We start from the raw sequence: 22,898 nt of genomic DNA, 5'->3' as shown, positions 1-22,898 counted from the left end.
CCTTTGCAATGGTGCCAGGAATTTTAAATATCTGCACAACACTTTACATATAATATCTTCCATCTGAGGATCTGAAACATCTAGAAGCAGGGAAATTTGGGATCCTAATTTCCAGACGGGCTGGAAACTCAAACAGTACAAATGAAGTCCAAAGGACCTATACAGCACAACCTCAGATTATATCAAACACTTGGGAAACAAAAGGCTATTTCTCACTTTACTTTTGAAAGATGTGGGTGCACACTTAGGGAGGATGCCATATCTGCAGATTCATGGAAACTAACTATAAACTACACCTTGGAATAAAAACTCATGAACTCAGGAATCACTCTGAGATTCTTTCCATGTATGTATCATTGCCCTGAAAAGCTGTACATAGGATGATTGACATGAGGCCCTCACAGATCTTTAGATATGAATGTTTCTATTGGGTGTGTCCCAGAGAAACAAATGCTAAGAAGAATTAAGTGCTAGCCCAGGTGGAAAGAGATCTTATGACTCCAACAACTGCACCTGAACTAGTTAAAACACATGGGATGCAACAAGGGGATCTAGGGAGTGACTATACAGCTGGTGAAGGCAATATAGTTCTTTATATAGCAAGGATATTCTAGGGCAGTGATGGTGAACGTTTTAGAGACGGAGTGCCCAAACTGCAACCCAAAACCCACTTATTTATCACAAAGTGCCCACACAGCAATTTAACCTGAATACTGAGGTTTTAGTTTAGAAAAAACAACTCATACATCAACATCTTTTACCTACTATTACTTGTAACCCATAATGAACTTTTCCTCTGGAAATTTGTCCAATCCCTTCTTAAAAGCATCTAGGCAAGTTGTCATCACTGCTTCCTGTGGCAAAGAGTTCCGCAGAGTAATTACATGCTGGGTAAAGAAATATTGGCAGGGAGGAGGTGGTTGCAAGACCTTGCCACTGCTTATTTTCTCAAACAAGAAAGTTTTGTTTTAAAAAAGCCCCACCCACAGAAGTGGGCTCTAAGACTGCAATCCCAGCCACTCTTTCCTAGGAGTAAGCCTCATTGACTCTAATGGGGCTTACTTCTGAGTAGATAAACACAGGAGCAGGCTCTAAGGCTGCAATCCCAGGCACTCTTTCCTGGGAGCAAGCCTCATCCACTGTAATGGGGCTTACTTCTGAGTAGACTAGCACAGGAGCGGGCTCCAAGGCTCCAATCTCAGGCACTCTTTCCTGGGAGCAAGACCCATTGACTATAATGGAACTGACTCCTGAGTAGACATGCATAGGATTGGGGTCTGGCAGTCCAACCCTATCCACACTTTCCTGGGAGTAAACCCCATTGACTTTAATGAGACTTACTTCTTAGTAAGGCAGGACCAGCACCACGTGCAGGGCTGGTGCCCCAAAGCCTGCAGCAGCAGCTTCGCTGTGCCCGCCCACACGCCGCACCCTCATGCGGTATGTGAGCTGCCCGCCTTATCCCAGACAGGGGAGGGAGGAAGCGCTCCCATTGGGCTGCTGGGCAGAGGAGGGGTGATGTGAGAAATGTCCCCTCACAGAGCCTCTCAACCTTCCTCCTCCTTGTGGCCTGGATGGATGGGGCACCTTGGGAGCACGCCTGGATCTCCCTCTTCCTCCTGCTGTCCGTTCCTTTCCCCCCTTTGGCCTCGCCCCTCCCTCCTTTGCCCCAGCTGCTGCTAAGCAGGAGGAAGCTGGCTTTGCGGCTGCGCAGGCTCCTGAGCCTTCCATGGCAGGTGCGCAGCCTAGAGGCTTGCACCTGTTCAGGGTGGAGAAGGGCCCCTCAGTGGGTTGCTGGCCTCGCCCCATCCCCCCTGCCCCCGGCCAGGCAAGGCCTGTGGATGCCTAGCAGGGCTCCCAGCCGAGCCAGGGTTGGAGGCTCCTCCTCACTCTCCTGCAATAAGGCGGGGCGGGCGGGGGACAACTGGGGCAATGGTGCGCATGCCCACAGAGAGGGTTCTGCGTGCCCTCTCTGGCACATGTGCCATAGGTTCGCCACCACTGTTCTAGGGTAAATTTTGCTACGTGACATTACTTATCATCCAAGTTCACTTTGTCAACAGGGTATATCATGTCCTTGCAAAATGTTGTTGATCAAATAGAGAAGGACGAAAAGAACAAGAGACTACAGCGGCTCATAAATTCTCCCATTTAAAAAAAAAATTATCTTGAAAATACCATAATTCCATCAAAAACCTTTCTGAAACTAAAGGAAGAATAATGCTTTTTAAAGAGAATTTTTTAAAACTATGTGATATAGCTCACAAATATTTCACAACCAAAAAATTTGTGCAAATTAGGTGATATTGGTGCATACAACCACAAGATATTAAAACACAATATTTGTGATGTAAAGAGGAGAATAATTTGCCAACATCAAACACTGAATATTCTTAATTGTCATACATCACACATCACCTAAATATAACAGAAACTTTAAAGAGAAAGTTTTTATTGCAACTTCCAACTCCTGTCCTTCGCAGGTTCAAGATAAGCCTTTAAAATTGTTGATCCATGGTCCGGAGTGCTTTAAAGTAATATACTTTCAGCTGCTAAACCCTTCTTTCCTCCCCTCCCCTTTTCTTCAGATTGATCTAATTAAAACCCCTGATAAACTTTATGGACTCTAATATTTCCAGCTGAATGACTGAAACCAAGAGGGTGTGCCTCAAGGCAGCCAGGCAACAATGATAAGCAGCAGGTTAGCCACTAATTTCTCAACCAGGGTAGATTGTAAGAGTGTGATGTTCTGATATCCAAGAAACTGTTCAGGAGAGAATAGGATAAATCAAGTTTAATAACTCTGGTCCTAATTGTTCCCCCAATGCTCAACTCTAATTACTTGGAGAACTCTCCTGACTGTCACCTGATATTAAGTTGTTGGAGGCTGAGTGTGGAACAGTGAGATAATCAATAAACATTTAGAGGGGAGAAGAATGAAGATCCCCGTTAAGCAGTGGGAACCGGCAGCACCCAAAGCCCTTCTGCTCATGAGAAAGCCTATGGGAGAACCACTGTGATTGCAAAGCAATAATCCAAAGCACTCTTTTTAGGCCTTGAGGCCTTTAGGCAGGAGTACGTTTGAGAAAAAAAGGTTAACACGGTCACCCTAATTACAGCCCACTTTCACATACTTCATATATAAGCGAAGACAAGCCAATTAGGTAGAAAGGAAGATAAGAGAAGTTTTATTTGTATACTAATTAAACCCCTGATGAAATTAAAGGAAAAACATACAGCTCTGTAATTGTGTCTGAGAAAGGTCACTTCAGGTTCAGTTATCAGAAAAGCACAGCCTTGAGATATTTCACTTAATCCACAATACAGCCCTTTTATTTGTTCCCTGGGTTTTAATATTTACAAAAATAAGAAAATTTCATAGCCTGATAGTGCTTTTATCTTTAAACACTGCAATGGACAAATCGGAACTGTTATAAAGTTAAAACAGAATAAAGTGATTTTAAAAAACCTGGGCTTCATTGACTATTGTGGAAATGACAAGTGTTGTTTTTGAAGAGCAAAGAGCTTTGAGAACATTTTAATAACCTAATCTCAATTATTTTATCTTCAGTTATTTGATCTAAATTACTACACCTATTTAGGTCTCTCCTTAATAATTCCCAGCACTGTTATAGTCATTGTCCAAAGCCAAACCAAGGTCACGTGCATTAGGAACAAAGCTTGCAAAACCCTACTCCAAAATAGAATATGAGAAATGGCACAAAGAACCTTGGTCACAAAACTGTCACATTTGCTAAATATTAACAAACCATATCTCACAAGATGACAATTAAGAACAATCAGACTTTCTTGACTCTTGAACTTGGTGTTAGAAGAGTTGGGCACCCAGTTTGCTTCTGTGCTAGCCTTTCTGCTATGGGTATAAGGACAGGTTTGCACAGAATGACAAACTATAGGCAAATTACATATAATATGTATTTGTGCCCCACTCATACAAGCCCATCACATGAGGACGAACAAGGTAAGTACCTCAGGGCAGGGATGGCCAAATGACACAGCCTGATTCCCAACCCCCAACCAAGAAAAAAAGGAAACAGCTATTTACTTTAGTTCCTTCCTGTGTGATCCTCTTAATAAAACAGGAAGTTCTAGTTATGTTAAGAACTCCCACACTTTCTGTTTTACGTAGAATGACAGCAAAGAAGGAGCCACATAAGTGGCTACTTCCCCTCACTTCTTTGCATGGTCACTTTATGTTCAAATGGATCGCGCAGGGAATGATCAAGGGGAGCCCACTGCTGTCCACATCAACCCCCCCAAGTTGTTGTTTTGCTATCACTTCCCCTCATTCCTTCCTTGCACGACCCCCCCTTTTTGGGGGGGTGCAGGCAGCAGCCAAGCTGATTCACTCCCTTCACTCCTTCCTCACACAATTTGATCGAACAAGGAAGAAACAAGGGAAGGGGTAATGAAGTGGATTATCTCTTTTCCACCTGCTTTTATAGTTCGCAGAATGTGGATCAATATGGCTCACTTCTCTAGCAGGTTGGAAGAAGGGGTTGGCAGATTTGTGATTTAGGGCACCCAAAATGTGCCATCCCCTCACCCTTCCTGCTGCCACTGATGTAAGGTGCATCTGATTGCCTCATGATGGGACTGGCCCTGCACAGGGAACAGATTCTGGGTTTTATTAAAGGTGGCAAATAGTATATTAACATAGTTATTATTATTATATTATTTATTTGTCAGTTCAGTAGGAGAACTGCCATTTTGACTGTCTGCTTCAGGTGCCAAAAGTGGGTTTGGTTGACCATACACCTACCTTTAAAAAGCCTAAGAACTTACATAAGAACATAAGAAGAGCCTTGCTGGATCAGGCCCAGGACGCATCTGGTCCAGTTTCTTATATCTCATAGCCCACCAGATGCTTCAGGGAGCACACAAGATCATAAGATACTTGCATCTCACTGACACTCCCCTGCATCTGGCATTATATTTATCCTCGCACACACCCCCAAAAGAAGACACCAGACTGCACTTGGGTTTTACTTGGGCCAAAAGTGACCAATTTTTAAAACATGAAACCTACAACACACCAGTCTGGGATAGGTGAAAAAACTGCCACCCATGGCCAGATGACAGAAAAAAGCAGTACTTTTTGCTACTGTGCATGACAGTTTTATTGCGCAGGTGGGGAGGAAACACTGCCACAGCACTAGAGACAAAAGCCTGCTTTGGCAGCCCCTTCAGGAAGCCAAACACAGTGCTTCCACTAATATAACCAACAGCAAGTAGCGGATATTAGAACATTCAAAAGAAAAGGTATAAAATCCCAGTGTTTCAAAGATCTTGCCTCTTCCTTAGGCAAGATCTAACAAAATTAAGAATCATCTTGAGGCTTGAAAGAGCAACATACAAACATGGTTTCACTAAAGAGCAGAGAAGATCCCCTGAATGCTTTCACTTGAAATGCATATCAGAATCGAAATGGATCAGGATCTGGTCCGCAGCTTAGCACAGCAACACAGGCACATATGCATTCTTTACAGAATAAGCTCTGACACACTTTTTCCACCAATGGGGTGATAGATATGCTAGCAAATATTATGTATAAATCAACCCTATGTTGAAAATCTTGTAGGATAAAAGGCCAGCTCAGGATATGGGTCAGTTCAGATGTTACAGAGAACCATGACTGATTCTATGATACATGATTTGTTTGATCATTCAAACTGAAACGTTCAACTAACCTGGGTTTCGTTTATTTGGGGGGGGAAAAAAATCAGGATTAAACCACAATATGAAGACATATTGAATGAGCCATGAAGTTGGTTGGTTAACACAGCGGAGACAAACTGATTACATCTAAACCAACAATCCTGGCTTGTTGTAGCGCTGGGGTCTAAAGACGCCAGTTGAGATCAGCAGCAGAACAGAGACAATGTAGACTGAAACCACTCTGGCTTGTGCCCTAGTCAAATAATCCTTGACTCTAGGTCTGCCTAGTAACAGCTTTGCTCTCACATCTCCTCCTTGCATTGAAAAAGCACAGGAAGACAGCATCACTGCTTAGCTATACTTGTCAGAAAAACAGTGCAAAGACACACAAAGGGATCAAAGCCATCCCTTCCATAATCTTATTCTTTCAGTCCAATAAAGGCAATAACAGGGGGGCATGACGTGAAATAGATTTGTTTAAAGAATTCCAGAAACCTTTCCTTCTAACATTTACACTGTAGCACTTTTACAGGAAACGGGTAAGAAACAACTTGAAAGGAGGAAGAGGAATAGAATCATGCTCTGTCCTTCTCACACTGATGTGCTGGGAGTAGATGGAAATGTCTGAAGAAGCTACTAATTGGCTTACAATACCTTTCTTCTCCCAAGTAATGGCAAGAACATAGCTGACGAGGTGATGTTTTGCCAGTCGCCAGGATGAAATGAGGAGTGTGGGATTTCATCTAGGCACATCATGAGAGGACAGACAGCACAGGTGGAGCCAAAACAAACTAGGATTAAACAGAACAAGCCAAGATGTGTGCTATCTGCAGTGCCAATCCTGGCTTCTTTAAAATAAACTATGGCTAAAGTAAACCATGGCTCCATACAATATCTGAACCAGCTCCCTCTCTCAATATTAGGTAAAGATTCATCTTAGGTCTACTTCAGATGATATTAAACTATGGATCGATCTCTCTCTCTCTCTCTCTCTCTCTCTCTCTCTCACACACACACACACACACACACACAGTATAGTTCTAAAGAAGGTATTATGGAATGTTGATTAAAAAAATGTAGAAACAATTTCTCATTACTATTACTGGAGGAGAACTATTGGTTTCTGATCTGAATACTTTCATAAAGAAGTTCAGAAAAAATGGTTAAATCTAAATATCAACCTATTAACACATTTTCCTGTTGGCATTATTTGGTCACAGAATCTAAACAACCACAAACAAAAATGACATCTATGGAAATACTTTACTATTAACATAAGTAAATCTGAAGCTCTGGTGAACAAACAAAACATTAAAAACTCAAGTGAAAAAAACATTTGATGTATGGTTTAGGAGTACACAATTCATGTGATTTTCAAAAAACGTAGAAACAGTGCAGTAACTCCACGTAAACGCTGGATCAAAAATCAGGGACTTAGGGGCTCTTTAGTGCTAAAAAAAGTCTTTTGCAACTCCATGCTTCAGGTATGCTTCAACTATGAAAAGGTTTGAATGACCAAGGCCTTTCCTCTTAGCGCAAGTGAAAAATTGGTGTGTATATTTCTACAGCTTTGGGGGTCACCTGTATCCCTATTTGAATAACAAAAAGTGAAATCCATGCATACTAAATGCTATTTTATGTTTCCCTGTTGCTTTATATCTATAGATGCTTAGACCCAAAGCTGTTATTTCCTGTTTTAGTGATAAAGGAGCAGCAGGAATGATACAATGTATTTTCAAAACAGAAATACTTCTCACTTTTCCTAATGCCACTACAAATGGTTCTAGAGATCAATAGCACCCCTCAGATCTAAAAATCCTTTACAAACCTGAAATTTTTAAATAGTTTACTTAACTTGGAACCTTCTGCGTGACCTAGCGAAATTCCTTCAGACATTGTAGCTTACCAGCGCAGCTCATGCTGAGAAATACTTTTCTGGGGGTACTGTTCTGGGGTACTGTTTATTCCAAGTGCAGTTGCAAATGTTGTCACTGGGACTCCAAACTCCATCTTTGTAGCTGTTATGTACATTGTAGGGTGTAATTGACCCTGATTTACATGCAACTATATTGTTTTATTGAAAAAGAAATGTCCCAAATGAAGTGGTAGTGATTTTTTTAAAAAAAAACTTGTAAATGGTCTAATGCTTAATACGATCCCCCAAGTGTTTTATTTTTATGCCTTTTTCTGGGTACTGGATTAATAAATGTAAATCTTGACATCGACCAAAGGTTAAGTAAAACTAGCCAAGATCTGAATAATTATTTTGGAGAAGTATTAGTGCTAGTAGTATTTTCAGATATCATGAACACCTTAGTTAAGGCCAGTTTTGGTGCAAGTTTTGAACATTAAGGCATAAGAACATAAGAACAGCCCCACTGGATCAGGCCATAGGCCCATCTAGTCCAGCTTCCTGTATCTCACAGCGGCCCACCAGAAAGGCATAGAAAGGAAGAAGCAAAAAGGGGGCGGGAAGAGAAGTGGCTACAGAGAGAGAATTTACAGTTCTCATAGCCTCTTCTCTTAACCATTGTGATCTGTTTAACTGAGCAAGGTCAAATAGAATCAGGACAGGGTTTAACTTGTAGCTTCAGAAACACCAATCACTTTTATTTGAACAGCCATTTCAGTGTCAGCTGCTATAGGAGTTTCACTACAGCAAGTTTAACAAAACAAAAACAAAACCAAAACTTTATAGACTCAAGATTCACACAAAAGGGAAAGAAGATCATGGGAAAAGTTGGTTAAGGTTAATAAAGACACCCATAGGATAAGTACTAAAAGCATAACTCCCTAGTTTAAAACAACAAAAACCTGCTAAGTATAAGGGACTTGGATATCAGAAGCCAGAGAAAAGTCCTATGCATTGATATTCAAGCTACTAGGAAAAATAGGGTTTAGAACATTAAAAAAAATTCCATGCAACTTTATAGGTCTATTGATTCCTTCTACACTTCTCAAGGTAACACATTTACTTTGTAGTTGACTCAATGCTATAACAAAGATCTCTCAGGAAACTGGATTTAACAAGAAGCCTTCTTGTATTTTGAATGAAAACTTAAAGATACATTAAAGCTTTAAACTAGCCAGGATAAATGGTATGCAAGTGTATGTGCTTAACACCTTTGCATTATACTCATGCAATAATCCCTTTTTTCCTTCAAATGTGCAGGTCAATAAATCTTTCCGACTGCACTCTAAATTCCAAGGTCATGGACAGAAGTGTTTATTAGTATAATTACAAAAAAGCAATAATACCATTAAGCCTTCAGTAGCAGTTTCTTTTTAAATCCATTGGAAGCACAGAAGTAAAACAAAGGTTGGATGCCTCTCCCCCCCCACACACACACACACTCACATTCACAAAACTATTTTAAAAAATCATCAAAATGCACTTTTATGTATAAACTGGTGGTTTTAACTTAGGAATTGTCAACTTTTGTCATCTCACAGCACACCGAGAAGGCACTAAAATAGTTAGGGCACATCATCAGTTTTTGGACAACTGACAAGGCACGCCATGCTGCCAGTGGGGTGCTCACATCCCCCAAAGGCGTCACAGGACAGTGGTTGGAAACAGCTGTTTTAACTTAATTCTTTATATTTTTTTTAAATTATTTAACCAGGGCAGGCTCTAGGTTTGAATGGCTCTCTAACATTGTGTCCTCTGGTGGGCCTCTCCTAAATTGCTCCCCTAAGACTTGTGGAGAGGATTACCTTGGTGGCTGAAGTTGTGCTCCTGTCACTAGCCACCATTTTTCCCACCACAATGCCCTGACGTAACATTGTTCTGGGACACTGTGGGAGAGAAATGGTAGCCACCAGCACACAGGCCCAATTTCTCCTTGGGGATTCACTCCAGACATTGACAAATGTCCATGGTGAGCCCTGCCTGTGGAGTATAGGCCCCCAGCAGGTAGTTGTACATGAATGGCACATACCAACACTGGGCTGTATTTGACCATTCAGAAGACACTTCTTATTGCAAAATTAAGACAAGGCATTCTTATCACTATCATATAGCAAACATGAAGCCAAGTAGCCCAAGTTTTTTTTTTTCATCCCACCTTTCCTCCATGAAGCACAGGGTGGCATAAAAACCCTCTGATTTGGGTTCACCACAGCTTTGTGAGGTACTTTAAGCTGAGTAAGAATGACTAGCCTAAGGCTACCCAGTTAGCTTGGCAGCTAGGCTGGCAGTATCTCTCCAAAGTGCACAGATTTTCTCAAGTTCCACTCTGATTTGGAGAGGCTGGGAGTTGAACCTTGAACATCCAGCAAGTGACGCGTGTGTGCTCCCACTGAACTATGACCCTTCTGTAGATAAATCATATCCCTCAACTTAAAGTGAGTTCATTTGGGGTTGAAAGTCAGTTATTTAGATTTTCTTATCTAAACCACTTGGTGAAATTTTTTGTTGAAAAGCAGCTCTTCTCTTTATTGTTGTATGAACTAATATACTGTATTATTTTGATAGTTATTATTTGATTATTTTTAGCATTTCATTATTCTTATGAGGCTCTGAGCAGCCCTGGGAACATAAGGTGAAGGGCAGGATAAAAATGTACATAATTCATACTTGCCTGCCAAGGAACACCATTTACATTCTAAAAATTTTGGAGATGAAAAATGTTCTTAGGTGCATTCTCTGTACAGTCAAGCTGGTAGGATAGTTCATGGGCAGTGGTTAGGCCCAAGAGTTGTGCCTTGAAGGCATCTAACCCTCTCCTGAGGTTATATGCTACAGAAGAAAATTGGTGGGCACGTTGCCTTCAAAAAATGTTGTTCACCACCAGCGATCTTCTGATCAAAGAAACTGCTTCTGAGGAATCCCGGGGTTGGAAAAATATCTGTGCAATGCAAAGAACAGAATTCTAATAATGTCACATTTTGTATTTGCACCTTTTAAAATCCAGGACCAGTATCTCATTGTTTGGATAGCTATGTGGATACTATGTTCCAACAGAATGTTCTTTCATCTGCCAAAATAATTCTGAAAACTGTGTCACTGATACAGTATCAGGAATGCAAATTATGTTAGAACCAGCCGAAGGTTGGTCTTTGTAGAAGAGAGGCTGCACAAAAAGTGAACTACTTTTCAGATCATGCTGAAAAGCACCAAAGAAGCAGAGGCAAGAGTGTAGCATACTGGTTAGTAACTAGGCCAAGTTTCCCACACAAGAGTTTGAAGGGTCTGTACAGATGCTGGAATCTCAATGAGGATACCTTTCTCTCTATTATCTTTCCAGACAAGGAAAAAAAAAAATCACGATCAAAAACATGTCCATTGTTATGCTGAACTTGAAATATTATTTTTGTGAATGAAGAACAGAGGCATGGTTCATGGATTATTTGTTTTACTGAAGGAAGAGCAGGTGGAAAATTCCAGTTTAAAATCCAAACTTTATAAATTATTTAGGTGCTGAGAATATGCATTATACAAAACTTTTAAACAACTAAAGCCTTTAACTAATTAATGAATTATGAAATTTAGCCTCCAAACAATTCAGAGGGGATCTCTTCCTCTCCGCAGCTTGCTTTAACATGATAAATCTGATTAACAGAGTTTACTATTAACTTGTACACTAATGAATAATCAGCTACATTATGTTCTTTAATGAACAACGGCTTTTAATTTAATAGATACAGTGTTTAGAATTGCTCCTTCTTGCCAAAGTGACAACAGAGTTACTGGCAATCAACAACATCCCTTTGAGCATTCTAAATCGGCTCAGTTTCTCTAGGGGAAAGTAAAAGAAAAAAGCTCTGGGGAGCTGATGAATGAAAGTTCCAAATTTACAGTGAACATATCTACAATTATTCTACTTGGGTTTCTGGCCTTTCATCAAACCTCTTTTTAAAAAAAGGATACACAAAACATCTTTTATTATGTTAAAAAAAAACACTTCAATAATCCACAGAACCTCTCTGGCCAAGTACACTTGGTGACAGATTTAATAATCTTAAATTATGCAGCATTTTTAGCAAACGGATTTTGCGTAATAAATTCTGGGTTATATTATCCTGAGGATAACCCTCAGGATAATATAGCCCAGAATTTATTACGCAAAATCCATCATATGCATCATATGTCCAGTGCTCATCATATGATCCAGTGATCTATATGATCCATATGATCTCATCATATGTCCAGTGCTCATAGCATCTGTAAGTTGTTCAATTGGGTTGAAAGGGCAAGAAGAATTTAAAGATGGCAAGCACTAGTCTGGTGACTGGGAGATTTTGACAAACTCTCCTGATTGACAGCAAATGCTTCAACAATGAATGCAGATGGGACTAACATGAAGGGTGCTTGGCACCTGCACTAGTAATAATGGGCTAGTTCCAGCAACAGAAAAAACCATTAGTCAGTTTGGTCATGAATGCATTTCCAACCCTCCCAATCCCGACCACTCACTCTTCCCTTACCACCTCAGCTCCCACATAAAGCAATTACTATGTAGATACTCACCTACAGGGTGACAAATTCTTGCCCAAAAATCAAGCTTAAATTATCACCTCAACTTATCTCCCAGGTCAATGAGAGAGAACAGAGTTTTTCAACTTAGTCCTGTCCTGAGGGTCCTGTCTGAGTTTCAAGCATTTGGTCACCATTTGATCATTAGAAGCAATTCAGAGATTATTAGAGGGCTGTTAATTTCTATGGTAACCTCCCTAGGAAATTCCAGCCAGTTAACTTTTATTCTCCTCCTTCCATTTTGCAAATGCTTGAATTTGGCAGAGTTCTGGTTTTTTTTTCCTCAACACCAGGGTGTCATCCTCCTTTCCATTTGAAACAAAGTCCCAGGCTACAATTCAGTGCTCCATTACTTAAGAACACCCATGGAAGCAGTGGGTCTACTTCTGAGTAAAAAGGGGTGCAACTATATGCAGCTGCACTTGCTCACCTCTCTGCTGTGAAGTGAACTGCACACTCCCAGTTATGTGTTACAAGTTGTACGTCACATGTAGAGCTTCTAGCGTAACACACCAGGCACCTTAAAGGTGGATTTGATTCATGGTTCTCCTGCAGTGGTTCCCAACCTTTTTCACTTGCATATCCCTTGGTAGCCCACTTCCATAAATTGTACCCTTTCTATTAGCAAAATGTTTGTAATTAATATAAGCTCTCATCTCCTCTATATGAAAACCCGTATTCATCACAGTATTTTCTCTTTTTATCTGTTTGAAGAACTGAAGGCTATATCTTTGCATTGTTTTGCACCAGAAGTGTGCTGAGAAATTCTGGGTGATTGATCACTTTCCATATTCTGTTTCAGCTTTTTTACTGTGCTGGTTTTCAATCACTGGTTCATACATGAATTGATGACCAAAAATTAGATATTGGTGGGGCTTTCACAGTCAACTAGCTACCTCTCTTCCTGCCGTGCTGGCCCTGCAAGGCATTCTGTAGAACTACCTGCCTTTTTCTGCCATTATTCCATTCTTTTTCAAGTACCTATTGAGTGCCCAAGGGTACATGAACCCCAGGTTGGGAACCACTATTTTAGAACATAAGAACATAAGAACAGCCCCACTGGATCAGGCCATAGGCCCATCTAGTCCAGCTTCCTGTATCTCACAGCGACCCACCAAATGCCCCAGGGAGCACACCAGATAACAAGAGACCTCATCCTGGTGCCCTCCCTTGCAACTGGCATTCTGACATAACCCATTTCTAAAATCAGGAGGTTGCACATACACATCATGGCTTGTACCCCGTAATGGATTTTTCCTCCAGAAACTTGTCCAATCCCTTTTTTACTTGTCCAATATCCATTTTACTGGTATGTTGCTTACTGTGCATTTACTCTAATAGTGTTTACAAAAAGGTGGCGAAGACCAGAATTAAAAAAGAATAAGAATGTATTCTATGATCTTTTACTATGTTTTAATAAATTAGAGACTGTACAGTTCTTAGGTAACAATTACTGGTAGGTTATTTTTCAGGATCAGGTCTTAGTAAAATCAGACAAAACTATAGTCCGACACCACTGACATATCCGAAGGTGATAGAAAATTCCATTATTTTTGACTGAAAACCTGCCCTCAACTTATCTATGAGATCAACTTATAGGCGAGTATCTGCAGTGTATCAAAATCCTGGTTTGCTTAAATAACAAGTTCTGTGTGTCATATGAAGCCAGAATTGTTGTCTAAATGTGTTTTACACAGTATGATCCAATCATGTATCATACTGTATAAACCACAATTTACACATTTCAGTATGATCAGGTCTGAAAAACAAGAGTCTGAAAAACTCTGGTTTGAGATGTCGGTTTGATTGTGTTTTGTAAGCCACAACTCTGGCTTCAGAAAAGAAGTAGGGCTGTTGCTTAAGCAAACCATAATTCCCCCAACATCTAAGGTAAGAGATAGGTCAAGAAGGGAGCATACAGGTTCAGGGTGAAGGAGATTCAGGAATATGTTCACAACCCAACAAGTTATGGTTTGTTTGGTTATTGGAAGTGGTCCAATGTGTTAAACACCCACACAGGGAAAACAGGTAACCATACAAGGTTCAAACTAACCTGTTCCTCTACTCCTGGCTGCTAACAACCTGCTCCAACTTTTTAGAAGCTGTATTTTGAGTTATCAAAGATGTCTGAACTTCAGCTAACCTCCATAGAACAGTATGGTTTTTCATAACTGACCAGGAACACCTCTATATAAGGCCCTTGTAATCCTAACTTGATGCATGGACTCTCTCAGTTGAACTTGGAGATTGTGATGTGGTATAGGGCTAAAGTAAAGTCTTTAGTTAATGTAAGGCCAAAACCATTGAAGATCATGTCAACCAGTAACTTGAATCCAGCACAGAGACAACAGGGAACCAGTACAAAAACACTGAAGTATTCCTACAATGTACTCCTATCAAGACATAGTACTATCAGCTGAACTTCAAAAGCATCAGTGAGGCATGCTCATGCAACACACTCTGAGGACGTCTTCCCAGTTAGAAAAAAAGAAATGGTAATTGCTAGGTAGACATCTCAGATAAAAAGTTGCACATCTGATAGAAAACACTTTTGGAAGTGGCTGTAACCTGGGTGCCAAAGTGCAGCAGTAAATCCAGGTCTATTCCTAGAAGGGAGTGCATGTATGAGGTTTGAATGGAATAAAACTATAGGAGTTCTGCTCTTCCCTTCTCTCAAGTTACATAACTAGCCATTTTTACACTAGCATTGTCTAGATGGAGTATTGGTTTGCTCACCCATGGATTAAAGGGGGGCAGCAAAATTAACCCAAGATCTATTGCAAGTTCACTACAGGACTCCAAAAAGCCATTTAAACACATTCAAAGCTGTAATGCACAATTACTTGGGAGTAAAGCCCCATCAAACTCAATGGAACTTACTTCTGAGCATAGGACTACACTGCATAACAGCTCCAACTAATGCACATTTAATTCTCCAGAAATTCTGGAATTTTCAGAATTTAAGGTACTGGACCGAGAACTACCAGAAGTTCAAGTTGGTTTTCAAAGAGGCAGAGGAACTAGAGATGAAATTGCCAGCATTCACTGGATTATAGAGAAAGCAAGAGAGTTCCAGAAAAACATCTATTTCTGCTTCATCGACTATGCCAAAGCCTTTGACTGTGTGGATCACAACAAATTGTGGCAAGTTCTTAAAGAGATGGGAGTTCCAGACCATCTCATCTGTCTCCTGAGAAATCTGTATGCGGGTCAAGAACCAACTGGTTTAAAATTGGGAAAAGAGTACGACAAGGCTGCTTGTCACCCTGCTTATTTAACTAATATGCACAGTACATCATGCAAAAGGCTGGGCTGGATAAATCATAAGCCGGAGTTCAGATCCACAGGAGAAATATCAATAACATCAGATATGCAGATGATACCACTCTAATGGCAGAAAACTAGGAGGATCTAAAGAATCTCTTGTTGAGGGTGAAGGAAAAAAGTGCAAAATGTGGCTTGAAACCTAACATTAAAAAACTAAGATCATGACATTCATTCCCATCAACCCATGGCAAATAGAAGGGGAAGAAATGGAAGCCATGACAGAGTTTATCTTCTTGGGCTCCAAGATCACTGTAGACAGAAACTGCAGCCAGGAAATTAAAAGATGCTTGCTTCTTGGGAGGAAAGCTATGGTAAGCCTAGACAACTTAATTAAAAGCCGAGACATCACCTTGTTGACAAAGGTCCATATAGTCAAAGCTATGGCTAAGCAGGGTCAGGCCTGGTAATTACTTGGATGGGAGACCGCGTGGAAATACCAGGTGCTGTAGGCTTATACCATAGTCTTTCGAGACTGAAGGTTGCCAACCAATGGCTTTCCCAGTAGTAATGTATGACTGTGAGAGCTGGACCATAAGGAGGGCTGAGTGCCAAAGCATAGACACTTTTGAATTATAGTGTTGAAGACTTTTGAGAGTCCCCTGGACTGCAAGGAGATCAAATCACAGTTGATCCTACAGGAAATCAATCCTGACTGTTCATTGGAAGGACAGATGATGAAGCTGAAGCTTAAATACTTTGGCCATCTCATGAGAAGGGAGGAATCTTTAGAAAAAGACCCTGATGCTGGGAAAAATTGGAGGCAAAATGAGAAGGGGACCTCAGAGGCTAAGATGGTTAGATAGTGTCCCAGAGGCAATGAACATGAATTTGGACACACTCCAGAATTTGGACACACTCCACACTCCGGCGGCAACGCTACTGGGTCATATGGTGTCCTTGCTCCTGCTCCACTCTTCTCATATGCAACTAACCCATACCCCTTTCTACCCAGTGTTTAGCATTGTATAATTATCACTAATTGGGTTAAAATAAAACTGAATACACTCTTAAATACACTTTGAAAACTCTGGGTGAAAGGAATTAACATGTGTAATAGCAGGAGTGAGCATAACTGGCTCCTCAGCTTGCACCTGATCTATAATTCCTGGTTTCAGATGAAGGGCCTTAGACAATTACCCACAGTGCTAGAAGCAGTGTGCATATTATCATTTTATTTGTAAATTCAGCACTTCAAATCTTTATTATAGTGACTTCATGCAGTTACAAAAGTTGCACCCAATTTATGCAAACCACTTTCATCTAATTTTCCTCTTGGCAACCAAGAATACTAATGTAGTTTTATAGGTAGATGGAACTTACAGGTTTTTCTCAATGAAAAGGCATATTTGGTCTATCTCATGTCATTTTAATAAAAGGCTTTTATGTATGTTGTAGGTGTGCAGTGATGCTGAGGAACAAGAGTGATAGATATATTCACTAATCTGAACAGAAATATCCAAAATTTTGAAGGCTGCGCTCCAATTACATTAAGTGTTATCAAGTTGAGATCTTTGAAAATCACATCTGTAGAAACTTAGATAATATACAAAGCTAACAGAGAGTCAAAATGAGAATGCATATTGGGTCCAATCCAGCGGCACTGCTGCAAATATTCCATTCATGTCAATGAATTTGGCAACATGCTTCCCTGAAGTGAACAACAGTTCCCAGTAATGCTGTGGAATTATCTGCCCGGAAATATCCTTTCGATTCTTCCCTTACCTGCTTTCAAGGTCAAGATGTTACTTCAGAGTGCATTTGGTCTGGACAACAACAGACTGATTTGTCCAATTACCAGGGCTTGTTTCTGGTTTTGCTATTTCATCTCTTCTTGAATCTTGCTGATTGGCATGTATTTGTAATGAATACATTTTTAAAATTATAAGTAATGGTTAGCCACCTTAACTCTTTTTTGCCCTGCTTACATTTGGTCCCTGTTGTGTATATGCAACATTGGGCAGAAATGGTTGCATGGGTGATAAGGCAAGACAAAATTATTAAGGCTTCAATCCTATACACCAGTGTTTCTCAGACTGTGGGTTGGGACCCACTGGGGGGGGGGGTCGCGAACCAATTTCAGATGGGTCTCCATTCTTTTCAATATTTTATTTTTAATATATTAGTCTTGATGCTACCATGGTATGCGATGCATCAGGGGAAATGTTACAGACCTGTACTTTTAACCAGCTACTATGTATATTCTTTTAACAATTATAGTAAATGGGACTTACTCCTGAGTAAGTGTGGGTAGGATTGAAGCCTAGGAATGTTAAAAATTTTCCTGTTTGATGATGTCACTTCCAGTTGTGGCATCACTTCCGGTGGGTCCTGACAGATAGTCATTCTAAAAAGTGTGTGAGAGCCACTTCTATATACAGTTAGCTGGAGGCCCCACGGAACACCATGGGGCTTCTCCGAAGATATGGTATGGGATTTCACTGTAATGCGCCCAAATTTACCAAAAATTTTCCCCTGGAATAGTATTTATGAAAGTATTTTTATATGAATGATCATGCATCCTAGAGAGAACTGGATATTTATTCACATAACGTGTTCTAGAGAATGCTCATTTTTATCACTTGCAATTGGTATTAAAATTTTGACTTTGTGAAACAAAATAAATTCTGTTCTTATGCAAATTCTGTTCTTGTGCAAAGAGCACAATCCCTTTGCAAAGGGAGGCAGAAGGGCTACTATCATTTCCCACCTGATAAAAGTAATAGTAATAGTAATAGTAAAAGTAATAGTGTAAGAGCAGTCCTTAGCTCTGACTGACCTTCAAACATAATTGGATAGCATGCATGTCTCTGTGGTACATGCCACTGGGTAGATAAAAATATATGGGATTATAATCAAAACTGATAAACCTGCAAAATTAATCAACAGTGATTTGAAACTACTTTATGAAAATAATGAGATGTTGTCATATTGCCTAATAGTTAATATATGTTGCATGACTTCCAAACAAAAGCATCCACTGTACAACAGTCAACAGTTTTCATTGATACATGTATGATCATTTCTGTGTAACTGAACGATATAGTCAAGATTATTCAAAAATCACTAGAAAACCTTTACTATGATTTTGCAAAACTTATTTCTATGTCAAATTTAGATGAATAGTCATTAAAATGTACCACTTACAATATTTTACACATTCTAATTTATATCTTTTATGCATACATTGCATATTAGACACATTTATAATTTGAACATGTTAAAATTAAAGAATGTAAAGACTGTGCTCATTTGTCTGTATTTTAGTTGAATTTTTTTACATGAATAAACATTTGAAAATTATATAAAAGTTACACCACATTTTTCAGAGTAATTTCTCTGAAATAAACACTTCTTAACTTGCTTTAAACTCTGAGTTGTTTATATAACAGACAGCCCAATCCTATCCATACTTTCCTGGGAGTAAGCCCTATTGATTCTAATGGGACTTACTTTGAGTAGACATGCATAGGATTGGGCTGTAAAAGGCTATTAAAACAGGAAAAAGCATGTGATCTTGTTCTCTGGGACCTGCATGTATTCAATACTATTCTGAGTCTCAAAACTGAAAAAGTAAGTTGGGATTAAGCAATGTCCTGGGCTACAAGAATGCCCCCATTGGAAGAAGATTTTTGCCACAATGCAGATACCAGCCTCTTACCTCTGCTTTGGGAAAAGGCAGCCAGAGTCTGGTCACATCACTACATTACAGAAGGGATGTTATGAAGAATGCTAGAACAAGCATTCCAACAGCAGCATGTCATAGCCTAACAGACTGCACTTAGGCCCATTTCTCCTTCCTCTGACTTAACAAGGGAAGAAGGACATATGGAAGAGCACTGCTGCAATGAAGCCATTTTAGGCATATCTGCCATAATGTAGAAGCATAACCTTTTATCACTTCCCTTTTTCTAATGAGAGTAATATAATGGTACATATACTTGGGTGCAGATGAGACTACACCATCCACATTTCAGAGAGCTGTTGTAGCAAAGTGGTTAAGAGACTGAGCTGCAAACCAGGACTTCCCCAGTTCAAATCTCAGCCCTGCCGTGTACTCACAAGGGGACCTTAGGCAAACAACTCCCTAAGCCTCAGCAACCCAGCTGCAATGGGGTATAATAATACTTACTTAACATATAGGGCTGCTACTACAATTACATTTAATCCTATCCTGCACAGGAAAAGGCATGCCAAGAGGCTTGTGCTGTATCCAGCACAGCATAGGGGCCCAAAGTGGCTCAGCTGAAGGGGAAACTTTTCCCTTTACACCTGGGTAAGGCAGCCTGGTCCCTATGGGTCACCTCGGACTTGTGCCACCTCCAGAGGTGTTTCCAAGCTCTCTGGAAACAGGGGGTTGGGATCTGGCATAACTGCCTGATCCCAGCCCTGCCCCCCGCTCTCCACCCACCTGCCCCCAGGGTCACACACCACCCGGCCTTCCCCCACTCCGGAATGCCTCTCTCCTGCCTCCTCCCCACCCACCCCAGAGTCTTGCATCAGCTGAGCTTGGCTGACACAAGACTCAGAGCCTCCGTTGGTGTGGAGGCTTATTCCAGCCGGCCTTGCCGACTCCTAAGGAGGCCTCATGGCACATTTGTGACCCTTGGGCCAGCCCAAGTGCCTTCTAGGATTGCGCTGTAAGATAATATGTACATGACATGTGTTGCGAATTCAGAGAACACTATACAAATGTTCAGTATTATTTTTATGTATCTTTCAATGAAATACAGTTACATTTACAAAATGCTGTGTAATTGTACAACCACTATCCATCACCTCTAACAGTAATGTTTCACCCCAAAGTGAGAAGCGTATGTTCAAAATAACAGTGCACACACCTGTTGAGCACATGGAAACTACAGGTGAAGAAATGGTGGCATGCTATCTCTCTGGCCCTATAAGATGTTTTTTTAAAACACAAGTAGGACTTACGGAACAGGACCAGGCCACGGGTCTGTGTGCCTTGTACTCTCTTGGAACAAGTACTGTAAATCCCCGGCCTGATCAATCCAAGTTATGTGTGACAACAGCCAACATTTCTAGATGTTGTCTAGTTGAAGTTCTAGACTCACTTGCAATTCCTAAACCATGTAGAGCACAGATCCAAGTAGCCCTGCACATGCCCAATCTCATCTGATCTTGGAAGCTAAGCAGGGTCAGGCCTGGTTAGTACTTGGATGGGAGACCGCCTGGGAATACTGGGTGCTGTAGGCTTATACCATAGTCTTTCGAGACTGAAAGTTGCCAACCATTTAGAGGGGGGTTAAGAAGAGAGGATGAGCATAGATTCTGTCTTTGCTTTGCCAACAATGCATAGAAACTGCTTCCCTTTTCTTTCTCCTAAATCCATTCCTTAACAGGGGAGAAACATTGCTTTTGATGCACACCAAAATGCCAAGATGCACCAAAATGCTTTCTCTACCACAATGATTTTAAGATTTGTCCTTACTTGAGCCTTACTGGCACAAATGGTTTTCAGCGTGCACTATCAAAGGTGTGCTTCTGAAGACTGAAAACCTCATGCTTCACCCAGTGGCAAGAGCAGCATCTCCACTTTCAAAGAAATACCGTCCTACCTTTACAGCTTCACTTAAGGTTTGGTTTTTGTCCGCTTCTTCACAGGAATGCAATTCCAGTTTATACTGCAACTCCTGTAGCTGTTGTGCCTGCTCGTTCAAAAGCATTTGTGCCTGCTGCTCCCGAAGTAATGCATTATTTAGCTCTTCACATGCACTTTCAAACCTCTCGTGGGTGATCAATTTCTGATAAAGGAAATAAATTGTGTTCTGTCATGAAAGAGCAGCATTGTTTATACACTTGACTTTCAGTATCCCACTTGCCAATATGCAACATTCTAATGCAAAAGTTTTAAAACACTCAATAGAGCTGCCTTAGAGGCTTTCTTCTCCAAGACAGAGTCATTATGCAGCGCTAATGCCAGGTGATTTCTATTCACCAGATTTCCTTTTAAAAACAAAAACAAAAACCTGGAGCATAAAGTACATGTAAAAGGAAAGCTTGTCTTTCGAATTAAAACTAATCAAAGAGGACAGACAACTGAGACAGAAAAATTATTTTGACAAAAGGTGTTAATTTGAACACAGTTGTGTTCTCATGCCTATGCACAGAGCCATATTCACACAGATTTCATCCAAGACCTGTTCCTGCAACACATAAAATGGTTTAGGACAATGAGGAGCAGGACTATTAGAAGCACAATATTTAGCCATCCGCTCTTGCCAATTTAAATATTGCAAAAGAAGACCCACTCAAACCAAACAGAGAAAAGCTAGACACCTGCTTGGCTCATTAAAAGAGCTAATTCAAGATGTAAAACAACTGTTTAGCTGGAAAAGGCTTTAAATGTGAAGTTACAAAAGTCTCCATCTGCTGGCAGGAGAGCACAGGATGTGCCTATTCTGACAATAGATAAAAATGGATAGAAAGATAAAACAAAAAAGGGGGGGGGTCAGGTATGTTAGAAATGAATACTTAGGGGAAAACAACACAAGAAATAAATTGGAAGAAAGCAACCCTATTCTATGTATATTATATTATTTCTTGTCTTTTTGGGTTAATTACCATCTTCTTTTCATTGAGAAATTAGACTTAATTAAGAGAGGGGAGAAGTAGACATTTTTCATGGGTCAGAGCAGCTAAAGAGCTGAAGAAATCTAATAGTTGCAGCAAGCATACAGAGCACTGGGGGGGGGGGCAAGATCACCAGGCGTTCAAGGGCTTTTCCACACAGGATTTTTACATAGAAGGCACTTCCACGTTCAAATTAATATGGAACCAGAGACTGGATGGCAAAGAAATAACAATTTCACAGGTGACATTATTGCTGCATGTACACCAACAGGGTACGCACAAACGGCCGAAGTTTCCCACCATATGTACAACAAGTGTTCACATATTAAAAAGAAAACCAATAAAACCTACACCAACAAAGTACTGAGCATGTACTATGGTCACACAATGCAAACTGCTTTAGAGTTGCAAGTAAAAGTGAGCATGGCAGTGCTTTCTTCACAGGGATTTTGCAGTGTGTGAAGAGGCCCTTTCTTTGTGCATGAACAAGTCAATCATTGACAATGGTATGTCTGGTAATAAAGGCAAACCATTGACACAAATCATATTGCTTGGGCAAAGTTAACCGACAATTTAAAGTTTTCATGCTCTGGTCCTTCAGAAGCACAAAAACACAGTATTTTAAGATTACAGTAGGGCGACGTCACCTTTGTTGAAGATCCAACATGATTATTTACTCAATCTACCTATCTTGCAATATAAAGAACTCAACACATGGAAAGAACCACTTGTTCCTCCTGTTTTAATATATCTGGCCCACAGCTGGGAAACATTTACAAGGCATAGTTTTTGAAGTGGAAGAAAAAATGTAATAGATTGATTT

General features: G+C 40.4%; 1 protein-coding gene and 1 pseudogene across 1 annotated transcript in view; one reads left to right on the top strand and one right to left on the bottom strand.

Moving 5' to 3' along the window:
* The window catches only part of CCDC171 (coiled-coil domain containing 171), a 121,171-nt gene that overhangs the window by 3,346 nt on the left and 94,927 nt on the right, over positions 1–22,898 (bottom strand). The window contains exon 19 of the mRNA XM_066612584.1: positions 21,061–21,246. Within this exon, the coding sequence (XP_066468681.1) occupies positions 21,061–21,246 (186 nt within the window). The remainder of the gene's footprint in view (positions 1–21,060; positions 21,247–22,898) is intronic.
* On the top strand, positions 20,580–20,698 carry LOC136642248 (5S ribosomal RNA; annotated as a pseudogene).

This window comes from Tiliqua scincoides, chromosome 2 (genome assembly GCF_035046505.1).
Source record: "Tiliqua scincoides isolate rTilSci1 chromosome 2, rTilSci1.hap2, whole genome shotgun sequence".
NCBI lineage: Eukaryota > Metazoa > Chordata > Lepidosauria > Squamata > Scincidae > Tiliqua > Tiliqua scincoides.
Note: the sequence above shows the minus strand (reverse complement) of the source record. Positions and strands in the feature narration are given on the sequence as shown.